At 38.6% G+C, this 16,363-nt stretch overlaps 1 protein-coding gene across 1 annotated transcript in view; it reads left to right on the top strand.

Moving 5' to 3' along the window:
• NME7 (NME/NM23 family member 7) overlaps positions 1-16,363 on the top strand; it is an 89,960-nt gene that overhangs the window by 41,940 nt on the left and 31,657 nt on the right. The window contains exons 8-10 of the mRNA XM_066175223.1: positions 7,097-7,161; positions 8,776-8,844; positions 12,641-12,742. Of these exons, the coding sequence (XP_066031320.1) occupies positions 7,097-7,161; positions 8,776-8,844; positions 12,641-12,742 (236 nt within the window). The remainder of the gene's footprint in view (positions 1-7,096; positions 7,162-8,775; positions 8,845-12,640; positions 12,743-16,363) is intronic.

The raw sequence follows: 16,363 nt of genomic DNA, 5'->3' as shown, positions 1-16,363 counted from the left end.
GTGGACCAGGGATTTTCAGGATAGTGAAACTTCTTTCATACCAAGGAAACTGATGAATCAGGAGTATGTAATTTCATTGAAATCACTCAGTGGTTGATGGACATGTGACAGATAATTACCAGTGTGTCTTTTGTGAAGGAAAATATGCTATGTTGATCTGTGAATTCTCCAAGTATGCTTTCTCTAAAGGAAGGTAAAACAGAGTAAGATAGCCTAATTCACTTGGTTATCAGTGCCTTTGTGAAAGTTCTTTGCTGTTAGGAAACCAGAATTTTCCTTTAGTGGAGTAATTTGTATCTTTAGATCTTCACAGCATAGGTATCCACAAAGCTTTAAATGTTTCTCTGACTGTTGGACTGTACGTGAGCATGCCAAATTAAAGGCCTTTTCAAATGAAGTCTTGTTGGGCATCCTGGGGCCAGTTCTTGTCAATATTGTTGTTAATGGCTTGGATGGGTGAGGGCAGAGCATGCTTCTGATGTTCATACATGGTACCAAGTGCCTACTGAGATTTTGAAGGATGTGGTTAGAATTCAGAATATTCTTGATGAATTGCAGAAGTGGTGCCATGCAAAGATAATTAAACTGAATATAAACTGCATAGCACTACCATGGAGAAGGGAAAATAAATGCACAGATATAAAATAGAGAAGAACTGGCAGGGTATCAGTGAGAAGTTTGTAGAGAAATGGTTGGAATAATGATGAAACACGCACAATCTGTGTTCACTATGTACCCACTAGTTCTGCTCAATGCTCCTCAGAATCCAATTTGTGTATCAAGTCCAGTTTCTGGACACTCTGTTTCAAGGATAACAGAAAAAGAGAGCAAAAGGAATAAGAGATTTAGCCAATGAAAACTTGATGGGTTTAATTTATTTAACCCAAGATGGGTAGGACAGCAGCTTTCTATAAGTACATTTACAAAATATGAACGTATTTACTAATTTAGATGAAAGAAGATTTAATGTGATCATTAAGGAAAACTTTGTAGGGTATCACTGGCCTGATATTTGGTGCTGTAACAGAACCTGAAGTTACCAGAAATTTTTGAGAACATTTTAGAAAAATTAAAAAAATGTGGCCGTGCCTAATCTAACGCACTGTACCTTGAAGCAAAAGGTAAATTTTTTGAAGTCTCTTCTTTTACTGCCCTTTTCAAATCAGAATGTAGGGAGAAAGGCAAGATACTGGATCTGAAAACAGCCAAGGCACAGAATGTAGGAATATGTGGTAGTCTTTTGCCAAGCTGAAAGTAAATTATAGAGCTTACAGGGAATTCACTACTGTTCTAGGACAGTGAGTTGGTGAACCTTCCAGATTGTAGGGGATTTCATGAAGATTTTAACCTGCAGAAATAATTTAATTGACAGTGAAATAGTGGATTAAAGTTCTTGTTTATGATTATGGGCTAATACACATTCCAAGGAGTAATTTTAACCACTTCCTCTCTGTAGCTGTAACCATTCATGAGAAGAGCCATGCACAGTGTTCAGCAGGGATAACCATAAAAAAGGAAAGAAATGTTACCAAGGTTGTGAATGGTTTGAATTACAATACTGAATGCCTTTGTATAATCCAGTGGTAAGGCCTCAGCTAAAATATCAGATTTAGTTTTGTTCAGACTTAAGAAATAAGCAAAAATAAATGAAATTCATTAAATGGAAGCATTTTACTAGCCAGAATGATTGACCATAATCTTCTTAAGTTGAAAGAAAAATAAAATCTGAGTGGACATGCTAAAGGAGTATCTCTGTACTGTAGTAATGAAGTAATGAACATCTTGAAAGAAAGAGCAAAGTAAAATGGATATTTCTTTTAAAACTTTCTCTTAACACAAGAACAAAGACAGAAAACTAAGCTTTTCTGGGTTTTGGGGTTTTTTTGTAGATATACAACTGTCAGTTTAAGTTCAGCCTAACTATTGCATAGATATTGACCTCACTTCATAGTATTGCTTTCTTCTTCAAATTCTCTTCTCCAATGGCTCACACTGCCCAGCCAAATTTCTGGATACTTTGTGTAGTCTGGCTGTGATCTTTGCCTTGAATTTCTCTATGGGCCTTTGTATCTGAACGCTAAGTATGACTCTTCTCATCTGTTCCCATGCAAGAATTCCCAGAAAACCCTGTTTTCCCTGTGGATTTTCATCATTCTGCTGCTTATAAGGCCCTGTCTGGCATTCACATGTGTGGTCTTGCCTTGTTCATAACAGTTCAAAAAGTTGCAGCTGGAATTAAGCCTGTGTACCTTTCACCCCCTTTGAAGCTGTCAGTTCCCATTCTCAGCCACATCACACACTCTGTCATTTTGGTTTCAAGGCCCCCTGAGATTTACTGTCTGCATACGTAATTTTTCTTGTGCTAGCACTCTCCTGACTATTTTCCAGTAAGGCTGTAGTGATATCTTTTGTCTTCACTCCTTTAACTTTTAGTGTTTTCAAATGAGTATTTTCTGTAAAGGTTTTCACCAGTGCTGCAGTGTTGACAAAGTTCTCCATAAATGTCTGTAAAACTGCCCTTCAAACTTCTCGAGGTTCTTCTTAATACAGTACCTAGACAGAAATGAGGAATAATGGAAAATCCTGGACTCTGTGCCTGTGAACAATATTCTCTCATCATTTCCTCACATGCTGCTCTCTCTCCCATCTGTATCCACTGGTCTTTTCTTTCCCTCCTCATCGCTAGCCTGAGTGGCTTTTGAGGTCCCCCTCTCCTTTGCTGGGCCAGAGTGTGTCACTCTGGAGACCTTCTGTCATTCCTTGGTGTGCCAGAGCACAGGTGCAAAAATGACTGCATATCCTTTTTCATACTGTACACAGCGGGGCTGGGAGACCAATAATTATAGATTATCACCATCAGCAAACTTTCGGGCAGTCTAGAAATGGTATATAAATGCTTCATAGTAAAAATGCCTAGAGTTGTGTTATTCCTATGTAGAAAAAGAAGAGAGAGAGAAACCTTGTTCTTCAGGGTATAGGTTGACCAACTGATAGGAAGAAGTGCACTTTTTGAGAAGGACACCTGTCATTTACTTACTGCCCAATAATTTTTTAATGTTGTCTCAAACAAAGATTAGCAAGAACTTTAACTGAAATACATTGCAGGAGGGCCCAACCCTAAATCCCACTTTTCCATCTTCTAGTGTTAAAAAAGGACTTTACTTGGAGTCAAGCCTGATTGTGATTCTCTGGAGTTTTGAAATAGGACCTTACCACTTGGCAGTAAAGAATCAGATGATTTCATTATACTATAAAGGAAAATTGCATTTCAAAATGTCAGAAAAAGACATGCAATGAAATTGCTACTTATAGTTAGTGATATGTTAAGCACCCAGTACAGGTTACTTTTAGAAATATGTTACTGGATGAGGTGGATCATCAATCTGATCAGTCATGGCAGTTTTTGTATTCCTGTCGAAAAAACCCTGTTGTTTAAGAGGAATTATTTTTAATTATTGGAAGGTTTTTACAAAATGACATATGGAGGCTGAGATGAGGAATCGAGTTCTTGCCTTGCTCTGAAAGCAGTCTGCTGTCTTGCCTAATGAGCTTTTAACAGAGGAATGGTTAAATTAGGAAACAGGCCAAGAAGAAAGGGAAGAGAATGTAACATTCCTACTCATGGGGCTGGTGGTTCGTAGTGCACTGGGACAGAAAGGTCCCAGTAGCACAGCTGCTACGCCTCATTGGTTAAAGTGCTATTAGGTTAAAAGTGACTTTCGTTAAACTGTTTTATTTTACCCAATGCCTAATTTTGCAAACATTTGTAACCTTTTTCAGTCTGATGTCTTCTCTGCTACTTTCTGTTACTCAATGAAGGACAATTTTCAAATACTGTATGTTGTAAAGTAACAAGTTGTATAATATGAATGTTTCAGGGAAAGTCATGGTACTTTATTGTTTCACCTGAGTAAAATATATTGGAAAATTATCTCTGTCTATATTGGAAAATTATTGTGTCCTGTGCTAGGTATGTAGTAACATAATGCTGCCCAGTAGATATAAAATGTGTGCCTGTGCTCCCTTTCTTTCACCCTTTTTGCTTGGATTAGTGTTAATTTCCCTCAGTTGTATTTAGTAATGCTTGGGATTCTTTTGTGCCTTGAGACTGAAAATTCGTCATAACTGGTGCCTAATCTGTGGCTTTGATTTGGGTTCTTACTGTAATCACATTTTAAACATCCACTGACCCTTGTTGAAGGGTCCTTAGAAAGTTGTTTTTTCACTACAGATTTGGATTTTAAAATTGAAAGGAATTGTTGAAAGCTGCTGAAATGATACTCGTTAATTAGTTCATCTTTTCCTGAGCCTTATCTGCCCCCAAAGAAGAGGATATGTCCCAGTTCAGTCATGCAACTGGCTGAAAGCTTCAAACAGATCCCAAGCCGAGCCTTGAGCTTGCACTCTTCTGTTGCTTGGGGATTGCCTTTGTGCTTTTTGTTTCTATTTTGGTTCAGGTAGAATTTAAAAGGGAAGTGTCCCTAGGAGAAATGATACATGGATTGCCTAAACTGGGACGAGGGAGGGCAAGTCACTGGATCTGTGGATCTGTGCCGCCACTGGCAACTTGCTTATGTTCCTCAGTTCTCACGTCTGGGAAGTGGAGCTAACGTCCTGCTTTGCAAACATAAGTGAAATCTCATGGCCCTTCTTCCTCAAGGCACTTTGAATTTTGTGGGTGAGGTGTCTGTATGAATGGTGAAAATAAATCCTTTGGTTAAACCTTTTGGGTGTTGCAGACATGGGCAATCTGTCTGGAGCAACAAAGTGCTCTGCTGCTATGATGAGTGAGAGTGAACTCAGAAATACAGTGTAGAGGAAAATCTTGATAAATTTATCACCATTATTAAAGGAACCTTGCATTAAAGACCTTTATGGAAAATACCTTCCTACCTTAATTTCTATCATTAAAGGAGACTATCTCCTCTGTACAGGAGAGATAAGTCTTAGTGACTTCAGTAGAGAAACAGCCCATAAAGCTGAGTGGAGACCCCCTTTGCTTCTCTAAAACATTGATTTTGTTTGTAAGTTGTGAAACGGCTGAAAACAAAAGTTCTGTAAAAAGCAGGTCTCCATAATACTCTATAACTTGATGTATTTTAATTAGATGCTTGCTGGCTGAGAGTGCCTATGCAAGTAGCCCATTCTTGACTGATTAAGTGTAAAAAGAACATCTGTCGACAAAGCAGCTGTCCCTTACCTTTCTTGTAGCTTTTTCCCTGCAAGTGACAGTGGCCATTTATCTGCCAGTGCCCTTTCTTCGTCTTTGGTTAATGGTGAAGCAGTTGACCAGCGTGTTGCCTTTGAAGATTGAGAATGAGGAAAAGCTTATGGTGTGTCACATATTTAATTAGTTAATTAATTAATTCAATTTATTTATTCATTTCCTGGATGTTTCCCAGCCAGTCACTTAATCTCTTTACAAACTGCCCATTAATCTCTGAAAACAAGACTGAAGGCTCACTGCCTCAGTGGAACCTGTGTGGGAGCATCTGAGCTGCTCAACCTTTCTGGCAGGGTGGACCAAAAGAAGCCAGAGCTCTGGTTTCCATCTCAGATGTGGTCTTGCATTTCCTGGGCAAACCTGTCCAAGTCTCTTCTTTTTGGTGTTGCAATTATTTATTTATTTATCTTAAATAAATCTTTTTTATCTTAAAAAATGTGGGAGTTTTTTTGTTTTGTTTTGTTTTGTTTTTTCCCCTGGGTTCACAGCAGTGTTAAAAGGAAAGTTCCACCAAAACATGGTGGAACAGTATAGTGGGACAGGAATTGTATTTGCCTCTGCTTGTTTCTATTTCTGTAAACACAAAGAACTACATGGACTGAGTATGCACTGAAATCTCAGGTTTTCCCTTTACTAGTTGGAAGATTTTTTGAAGAAATATGCAGTGTTTTGTAGAGGGAAGGCTTTTCTACATAAATCTTAGTGTGAGAATATGGTAGCAAATACTTCAGGGACACGTTTTTTTCATTTTCATTTGTAAGTACAATTTTTGACAGTCTTTCAGCTCTCAGTCTCATTTACTCAGAGCTTTCGTTGACCTTTTAATGTGGTAGGAAGCTCCCCAGTCCTATGCCACAGGTACAAGTAGGCTGTGTCTCAAGTATGCTATAACTTCCATACTGGCTTTGTTTTATTGTCATCTCTTAAAGTTATGTAGCGCTAAATATCCTGCAATGTAAAGATTACTTAATAAAAGGATCTAATGACTAGGAGTCACATCCTGCTATTGTCATTTGTTACAGGGTATTCTTCTATGATTAATTCTTTTCTGGATAAATGTCCAGAAATTCGTAGTTTCTCACAAATTGTACTAGAGGACAGGCATTTGGGTTCTATAAAAAACAATGATTCTGTAAAATTTACCCACACAGAGTGCTGTGCTTGGCTGACATTATCTTCAAAACTGCCTGATCTTATAAGCACAGGCAAATCTAAGATATACATTCAGTGGAAGATCAGTGGTTCTTGTTTACTGAAATTCAATGTTTTGTTTTACAGTATCATTCAGTCTTTGAGGATGTGTTCTGGAGAGAATAAGCAAGCAGTATCGTCAGCAATAGCATATTTGGGAGCTATAAACTTTGAAGGAGTAGGTTATTTTGCACTGATGTGTTTTTTCCATAGAAGACATGAGCTCCTATGCTAGTTTATTGGCAACATTTGTTATCTTCCTGCATTGTTTCTGGCTTAGAGTAAGACCCGCAAAAAGAAAAAGACAGCTGGTGCCCTGAATTGATGACTGATAGAGCATCAGTATTGCCAATAGGTTTTCATTAAAAATATTAATATTGGTCTTGCAGCAACTGCGTGTTTTGCAGTTGATCTGGGAAAAACAAAGGCTTCACTAATTACCTTTCTTTGCTAGAAGTGTTTTTCAACAGCTGCATAGAATTTAGTTATTTGAAACCATCAACACATAACCTCATATAGAACACAGAGTGTGTGAACTCAGCTCTGGTCTCTGCTTCCTCTCACAGCATTTTACAAACATTGTTTTTTCAGTTCGAGAATAAACAGTATGTTGGCATAATACATTTAGGTTGTGAATTCTGCTTTTTAAAATTGAATACTGTATTTTCCGTGTTTCTTCAGGGCTTGCTGGAAAGATTATAAAAGCCATCCTCAAGGAAGGATTTGAGATCTCAGCTTTGCAGATGGTAGGTTTCCTTTTGTGTATTTTTATGATAAACAGAAGTTGGAGTCGTGCTGTATGCATGTCGTAGCAGTGCATAAGTGTCTTCCTGCAGTAAAAAAATAAAACCCTTGTGCAGACTGTAGCAATGTTTTGGGATCAGCATTGTCCTTGTGATATTTGTGTTTTAGTATCTGATTGATCAACTAATCTGTTTGTTTGCTTGGTGACCTTGAGCCAAGACACTTCTCTTCCTTATATCTGAGTTTCCCTATAGTTAGGAGGGGATGTAATTATATCTGTCACTTCTGGAGCAATTTGAGATATCTTTTCAAAATGTACTACCTAAGATTAATGAAACTTTTGTTAATATCTTTCCTTAATTTTTTTAACTTATATATTTAGTATGAATTATGGGGAATGCTTTTAAAGGTACTTAAGGGATTTTGACACCCTGAACACCCTCAGCAGTTAAAAGAGATTGTTCCCAAGAGTCCTGCCCTTCAATTCTGGTGGAAGTCTCAAGATCTGATATTCTCCAATCACTCAAATCCCCATCACAAATGAAGAATAGCCCCTTTCTTAGTGGGTGTCTTGGTTTAGGAAGACAGGTATTTGCTAGGTAAAATTACAATTAGAGGCTCTTTGGCAAAGATTTGGGAAATAGGAATAGCAGTTCTTTACTAGTATGTAATATAAAGCAAACAAACACAAAAAAACTCCCCCCACCCCCACCAAACAACTACAGCATTAATGACAAACGACAACAGTACCAAGAACCTTGAGGGCTTTGTTTCACAAAACCCAGGGCAGTTTGGTTTCGGTGTCCCTGCAGGATCCTTAGAGCACTAAGCTGAAACAGTGGAAAAGTCCCGGGCTGGTAGCTGGGATGGCAGGGTGTTTCGGCAGGCAGGGGCAGGATGTCCCGGCAGCGCAGGGGGTGCAGGGTCACCCTGTAGCAAGAGGAGCAGCGCCGAAGAAGCCGATGGCGAGGCAGGGCCTGGACCAGCTCCCCGCGGGTGGCCGGGAAAACTCCGGATTCAGGCCGACCCAGTGATAGTAGATTTCCTAGGACTGGATCCCTTTGGCCACAGTGAAACTCTTCCAGCTAGCAACAGCTGTTCTTCGCTCGGCGTGCTTTGCGACGGCGGCTGAGCTCCTCGAGGAGCGGCAGACACGCGTCTCCTCTAACGCCGGAAAAAGAAAAGCACGGAAAAAGAAAAGCACGCAGCTGCCTCAAGCTTTGTCTTTTACCTGCGTTATTTCTCCCTTCTACTTTTTGTCCACCTCTTTGTTTCGGTTAAGTACTCTCAAGTATCCAACACTTGGTCTCCTTGGTAACTTGTGGGGAAAAAAGTTTTTAGAGAAAGAAGGAACAAACCTAACCTCCAACAGTGGGGTCGGCCAACACTACATTGTCTACTTGTATTTGATTGTATTTGATGTGGAGAAAGATACTGGGTGCTATGTGGCCTGTGGCATCACTTAGTTGCTGACAAGCTTTATGTTGCAGTGGTAAAGCCGTTCCTTTCACCTTGTAAAACTTAAAGGATTCTCAACGTTTGCTGGTTAAGAAGGGAGTGTCTCTGTATTCCTGTTGTTGTTTAATTCGGACTGGCTAACATTTTGGTTTTCTTAGTTCAACATGGAGCGTACAAATGTGGAAGAATTTTATGAGATTTACAAAGGCGTCGTCCCTGAATACCTGGTAAGCATAAGTTTAACAAGAATCTGTTTAAAATAAGATATGCTCAAGTGAGGAAATTACCACATTTCTTATTGCTTGGGATTGTGATGTAGTTTCTTTTATGAACCTAGTGTTGAAGAGTTCTAGTTTGTTCTTGAATAAATTAATTCATTGTGAGAATTGTGTTATGTGTGTCATAATAGAGAAGAGCCTGTCATGAAAATTGTTCAGCCAGGGAATTTGTAAAATACAACAGAGTCACATCCCTGGCTTCCCCCAGAAAAGTTACTTTTTGATTGAGCTATGAGAATGTATATCACACCTGTGTCTTTGATTGGCTATTGCAATAGTGGCTTGGACCAAAATACATATTTATCATTTCATTTACAATGAGGCTGCTGTATTGAAGGCTTTCCTAATGACATCTTGAACTATTCTTTGGTTTATTCATATGACTTTCATAAATATTCAGAAAATTTAAGAAGTTTAAGATATGCCGTAATCCCAGTGGACATCTGAGACTCTCTATAGTATTATGCTTTGTTGTACTGTCACACAAAACTTCCTGACAACAGATGGAACAATGGGAATACAAGAAAATAAGCTTGTCTTACTGGATCACCTTCTCTCAGAGGATTTTGCTTCATTTTACTCATAGTAATTTTTACTTTACTATGTCATTTACTCATAGTAATGAGTTTAGCTTCACTGCCATGCTATTATGTTGCAAATTCTCCTTAATTTTTAAATGGTTACATTATTTTAAATGGTTACTTTCTACATATTTACTAATATTACTTTGAAAATGAAAGTTTTATTATTTTTTCCTCCTTTATGATTGTTCAGTCTAACTTCAACAGGGTTTGTAGTTTTGTCTTTAAATGGGAGTACTGTTTGTTTACTCTCAGGCTGGGGAATACTTATAAGGCCTCCTCTGAACATCATTTTTGACAAATATCAAAGGGGGATTGGCATGCTTGGGGGTATGTGGCAGAATTAAAAAATGGAGGTGTCTGACCAATATTTCAGGGCCTGAGGAGTCCTATAGTGCTGCAAAAGTCTCTGCTTTGAACAACGTGGGAAATTCTTTACCTTTTTCTGCAGCTGCACAATCTCTAACCCTCTAAAAAGTTGCAAGTTTTAGTTATATAATTTAATTGGAGAGTTACTCAGAAGGGAAGGTGACATTTGAACAAGGTAAGTCAATAAATGAAATATGTTTTAGGTGATGTCAAGGAAAGTGAGAATCTGTGGCTCCGTCCTGCAAGTTATATGTGCTAGATTGACTCAGTTGAAAATTAATCAAATTAATGTTTTCATGCACTCAGGATATCTGAGAAACAGGAAGATGTGGAAAAGCTAATCATGATGGTAAAGGGTTCTAGAGATGGCACACAAGGGAATAGCAGCAGATACTGTCAATGGAGTCCAAATAGGAAAGTATGTTATGAAATAGGATATTGGAGAAAGAATCTGACCTCTTCTATACGTGACTCAGAACCATCTGGTTTGATCTAAAATTTATTTATCATTCCAAAATAACTCAGCACAGAAGATACCGGCATCCAAAAATCCTTTTAAAAAACTGTACTTCCATTTCTTCCAGTTATTTCTTGTCAGTCAGATAAAGGTTTGACATTGTATATAAAGTACTTTGTGAAAAGAGAAAGCTGTACAATTGCCCAGAATTTTAGCTTTGTTAGTATCCCCTGCATGGGATTTTACATACTGTTGCTTAGTTTTTGTGGTGTTTTGCTTTGTACTTCCCACTCTAGCCAGAACAGAAAATGGAGGGAAAAGAAGTGAGATTATTTTAGATCAGCTCAGAATCCACTTCCTAAATCAAAAATCCTTGCTCTTGATCCACCTCCAGGAATGGTTCTGGTAGACCACAAACCATGCTATTTGACAAATGAACTATTTGCAAAATGGACTAATTTGAGAAAATTTGATGTAGCTGTAACTGGGAGCCTCACCAGACAAATTTTAGACTCAACTCTGGACTTGATGGGGCTATGTAAGTAGATCAGGCTTGTCTGACACAGAACCAGCTGCCTCTGTGCTGTACCTAATGGCAGCCGGTCTTCAGGAATCAGCTCTGTGCAGTATTGAAAGAGTCAGGAGTTACTTTGGTCGTGTTGTTCACTGTTGCTTGTGGGATGTCCGTGCTTGAGACAGGAACAATAAAAGAGGGAGGACCAAGAATAACCACAGTTTGCAGGAATTGCAGAGAGTTGATTCAACTTAAGTTAAAAGCCCATTTTTTTCTGTGCTTTCCTCTTAACAGTTGTTTAGATGACAGAATTTAATGTAATTCTGGGGAGTAGTGACTTTAGGGCAATGTTTCTTAGCAGAATGAAATATGTGCTCTTGGACCTCTTTTGAACAGAGGATCTGTTGGTGATAACACAGTTTTTGGAATTAAAATATTTATTTATATTGTAGTGCATGAAGCTAGTCTGCACTCTTTGCATGTCCTTAAGAAATACTTCTCCCTAAATGTCCTAGGATCTAGTTGATGATCGAGGCACTGGATAAAATTCAGAGAGGGGAGCTTAGGCACACATTCTCAGTATGGAATCCAGTATGAGGATAGCAGCTTTTTGGAACAGTGCTGCCTGACTCAGAGTCATTGTGTACTTATTTTCAGTCATAATTCATAGAAGAAAGAGAAAGACTTAGTTCTTCTTTTCCTTCTGCTCTTTTGTCCACTCTGTATGTTTTGTCATGGTTCATCTTTGAGCCATGAGCATACAGGCTCATCTACCTGTGGCTGGTGGGCATGATTGCAGAACCTTGCTAGTACTTACCTGTCCTCCCTTACTTTTTGTGCATGTTTTGTCCTTTCATCTTTCCTCATTGGTTTTGATTCCTTTAATTGTCTTGTTTTGTTTAAAACTTGTCTGCCCAGATTTCTAGACAAGTGTGCAATTACAAGGGCATGATTTGAAAAAGGAAGTCAGACTAGAACATCAAAATAGATTTTCTGCTTGTGAAACCTATACCTCTAATTAACAAACTCCAAATTGGCACTAATGCCCAGAGTTAATTTAAGCTTATGAAAACTAAGACCCATCTTCATCACCCACACAGAACTCACGATGTCTCTTTACTCTCCTGGAGACAAAGATGATTTCACTGTAACTGAGCTCCTGGTATTAGTACATCACAAGAATGTTGCCAGACCCTTTCCCTAACAGGTTGTGCCACAGGCGCGAATTCTGTTGGCTTGTGTGTTTCAGCTTCTGTAGTAATCTGTGAGGAAAAGACAGTGAGAACCAAAAGCCCAGGAGACATTTTAATGACTTAAAGTCATCAAATGAGTGTATATTTGGAAACAGATATAGGCTGTACTGGGCTTCTGGTAGGGAACACTGCAAAGTACATTGCTGTCTGTGGAACTGGCTGAACATGGTGTGATTTTTCAGGCTTAAAACTCAGCAGAGTGAATTCCAATGATTCAGTCTAGTTTGACAAGTTATGAAATACTGCAATGCAATCTAGGTCCAGATCAATAAGGATGTACCTACAAAAGAATTTAAAGTATTATGGATGCTGTTATATTCTGTTCAGTATCCTGTTAAAGTTTAATATTCAATTTTTCTCAATTTCCACCTTCTAAACCAAGCAGCAGAATGGAAAACATTTCTTTTGTGATTAATACTAATGGTATTTGTTTACTGTCCTCGCTCTCCTAAGTGCACTAATATTTCTTGATTGTTCCTGTCCTGTAAGTTTGGACTTGTTTTGGGGAGAAATACAACCCTTGCTAAAGCCCAAAGAGTTCAACTTTTTTTCTGTCTTTTTTCTCTTCCAGGAGATGGTTTCAGAGTTGTGTTCAGGTCCTTGCATAGCAATGGAGATCAGACAATTCGATCCTTCAAAAGTGTTCCGAGACTTCTGTGGTCCTTCTGACCCTGTAAGTACTTTCAAGTGACAAATAAATCGTAAAAAATTTGATTTGCTCAGTGTGGTATGGCTGCCACATGCCGGCTGCATTCGTTAGAAATATGTCAGTATTACCTTATTACAGAGGTCAAAGGCTAGCCTTGGTGGACCAATTTGCAAATCCTTTAGCAACCCTTCTGATCTTACCTAAACCACACGATGAAATACTGTGATGACATTTATGTGAAAGGAAAGGTATCTAGGCAAAAATCTCTGTTAAAGATTCACAAATAAAATAATGCAAGGCTTCAGAGCCCTGGAATGATCGGCTACTGCTTGTGGATGCCAGTGTAATCAAATGTTAATTCACTGCAGTCTCTGGCATTCTCCTAGGATGAAACTGAAAGGAGGGTAGGTTCCTTTGATTTTCAGAAGAAAGCAAACAAAAAAGGGTGTCAAAGTTCTCGTACTTGTTTGCGTCTAGCTTTTGTTTTTCATTTCTTGAGGCGGATAATTACATATGTGTGATACTGTGTGCAATTTGAAGACAGGCGTAACTACTGTCTCAAAAAGTTTGCAGATTTTTGGTAAACAGTGAAGGCTGCTCTACACAGAAGAACAATGAGGTGAAATATCCAGGTGCAGGCATTGAAGTCAGGGTTTGTATGTTTTTCTTGTTATGATTTAATGTTTTAGTTGCAGACCTGAGGGAAATTCACCATCTTCATGGAAAAGAATCACACAGATGAATGTTTGAAGGCGAGAACAAATTATTCAGGATATATTTTTCTTCAGATCCCGAGTTTCGATTATAGAAAGCACAGGTTGAAGGCATTATCCAAACCTTTACTGCCTCTTCTGTTTGGTAGCATTCAAATACTTCTCTATTGGGTTAGCATCTTGTAAACAGAGCATAAGCCATTTATCTGACCTAATTTTAACTGGAGGATAGTATATCAGTAGTAATTTGCACAATATAGTGGTTTCAGTTTTGTTTCAAATTCCATGTTTAAGGTTTCTGGTCTTTAAAACATTGAAAGATGCAGTCATTTTATTTGGGCCTGTTACATCCTTTTCATGTGTCTGCTTGTTTAATACCTGATCCTTTAAAATCAACCTATGCTTGCAAACATCACAGTGGCTTTTGCTTATGAGAGACAATTGTTCCTATGTAAGGGGAATTTCATTGGTTTTCTGTACTCACATGAAAAACTGTCATAACTGTACAGTGTGTGTAGGCAGCTGTCGAGCTGAGGAACTGAGGGATGTTACATTATCTTAAATGGTTACTTTCTACATACATTTTCTGGGTAACAGAATAAAACCATGAAGGAGGGAGCTAATTTCCTGTCTCCCAGTGACCTCAGTGACCTAGTGATGCTGTTTGTATTTCTCTGGTAATGGTTAACTCTCTGACTTGTGAAGTGAAAATGAATATCTGCCTGCTTCAAGTGAAAGCTGGGGCTGTAAGTTTTGGACACTGACTTCAGAGCAGTTTCATTAATGGTATGTTTGGAAGACAGGCAACTGTGTTACATTTCTGTGCACTGTTTTCTGTAAAAATTGCAAATGAATTGATTCTCCAAGCACATAAAGCCTACGTAGAGTAACTGCAGCTGCTCTCAAGACTAATCATTGCTTGAAATTAATCTGTCTCTTCAGATAGTGTTTGTAGCTTGTTCTTGAGGATAAAGGGACTAAGGTATCTTGGCTTTTGTCATTCCCAACTGGAATTGTCAGAGAAGCTCATACCTGCACTTGGTGGATATAATATTTGTCTAAAACAGAAGTAGCAGCAACCATAACAGGCAGTTTCATTACTGAAAGAGATTCTGTGCAGACCATGAAGATAATTTGGACTTTATACTCTAGTGGTTAAGCAACATCTAAGTGTCATGCAAATAGTGCATTATCATTAAGAGATCTGGGTCTCTTTATAACTTGTCTGTTGACATATGCTAGATCCTGATGTGTATGCAGTCTGTTCATAAACACAGGAGAAGACCAAGTTCACTATGAAAATGGACCCATTTGGGTCACTTTGGTTCCTGTTAAAGAGTACCCTGTCTGCCACTGAAATCACTGTCATTGCTTTCAAGGCAAAGTGCTATTTGAAGTGAGTAAAGGTGTTGGAATTTGACTTATATAATGAATTTCCCAATCACCTGGGCTGTTAATTATATCTTAAATACATAACAAATGTAATAATTACTTTGTGGCATGTCAGATATCTAAACTGGGTGTGAATGTTAGCTGCCCTTTCAGTCTGTTCTTGGTTTTGCAGGATGCTTAGGGCTGAAGAAAAAATTAGAATGCTTCTGTTTTGAGGATTAGACTGTAATAAGTTAACAATTTATTACAAGTGTATAATGCTAAAAATGAAATGGGACTTGGGCTATTTTCTGTAAGCGGGTAATATTTTGTTAGCACTGCAGGTCAATAAAGCTCTCTGCCAAAAATATCCTTCATTATAAACCAGCTTAGAAATACTTGGTTAAAACCTCCTCTGTGGTAGACAACTAAACAAAAACCTGGTTTGAGCCTCTTTGTAGTCATGTATGAAGAGCCCTATTGGATCTGGAAAGCAGGCGGTGGGATAAAGAGACTTCTCTGGAAGGAGCTGTGCTGAACTTGCTCTCTCTCAGAATTACTGTGGTCTGATTGAAGGGCTCAGTGTGGCAGATTTCTGGCTTGTGGAACACTTGTCCCCAGCCGATAGTACATGCAGTAGGATATATACCTTGCTGCTTCTTGCATCCTTCTTGTACACTGGCACTTTTGTACTGAGTGTCTGACTGGCTCACTGTACTCTTGCTGAGCTGTCAGCCTCTTTAATCAAAACTTGACTTCAGCTCTTGGAATGCAGCTCATTCTTTTGTGTCTTAGGCCTGAGGTGAGACCACCATTCTGTGGTCCAGTCGTGATGCTTGTTCTTGTCTTCCAGTTGCAGTCTCTGGGCAGGTCCCAGACTACTTGTGTGCCTTGCTCTTGGTGTCCCTCTGTGCCTCTTCCTCTTTGTTCTCGTTTGCCTCTGTGGCTGATATGTGAGTCTTGGAAGTGGGAGGTTCTCTCCAGATCTACTCTAATTAACAGCTATTTACTTATTTTTGCAGCACCCCTATAAAAGGCCATCAGTCATACTGATGCTCATCTTGAAAATGTTTCTTTGCAATGTTAATAAGAGGTGTTTAAAAAGGTCTCTGAATGTCACGCGAGACTGCAGCTTTTCAGGGAGGGGAAGTATCCTCAGGCTCTGCTATGCACACAAAACTATAAGGTTTGAAATGCTGACATGCAATGAGCAGCTGAGAACTTTTGTTCAGATATTTAAATTACAAGTGAGAATGGGGTTTCTGAAATAGCTTCAGGTCCCACTGATTTTCATGATTTGTCTGAATGATTTAAGCCCTTTTTAAAAATACACTATCAGATCTTGCTATGCAGGTTGTTAAATTGCACATTTTTTGCTGGGTGCTATTTCACTCTGTTTCTACTGATGCAGTTGAAAAGAAAGAAATTAAAAGAAAAAAAATTTGAAAGAAGAAAATTACACTTAGGGCAAAATGGTAGCTGTTCTAGAAAGCTAGGAAGAGGACCTAAAAAGTTAATTAAATACGACTCTTACAGAACATGAGTCTTTAGAACTTTCAGT

Source organism: Chamaea fasciata, unplaced genomic scaffold, assembly GCF_029207755.1.
Source record: "Chamaea fasciata isolate MVZ Bird 193981 ecotype frontalis unplaced genomic scaffold, bChaFas1.0.hap1 SCAF_2, whole genome shotgun sequence".
In the NCBI taxonomy this organism is placed as follows: domain Eukaryota; kingdom Metazoa; phylum Chordata; class Aves; order Passeriformes; family Sylviidae; genus Chamaea; species Chamaea fasciata.
Note: the sequence above shows the minus strand (reverse complement) of the source record. Positions and strands in the feature narration are given on the sequence as shown.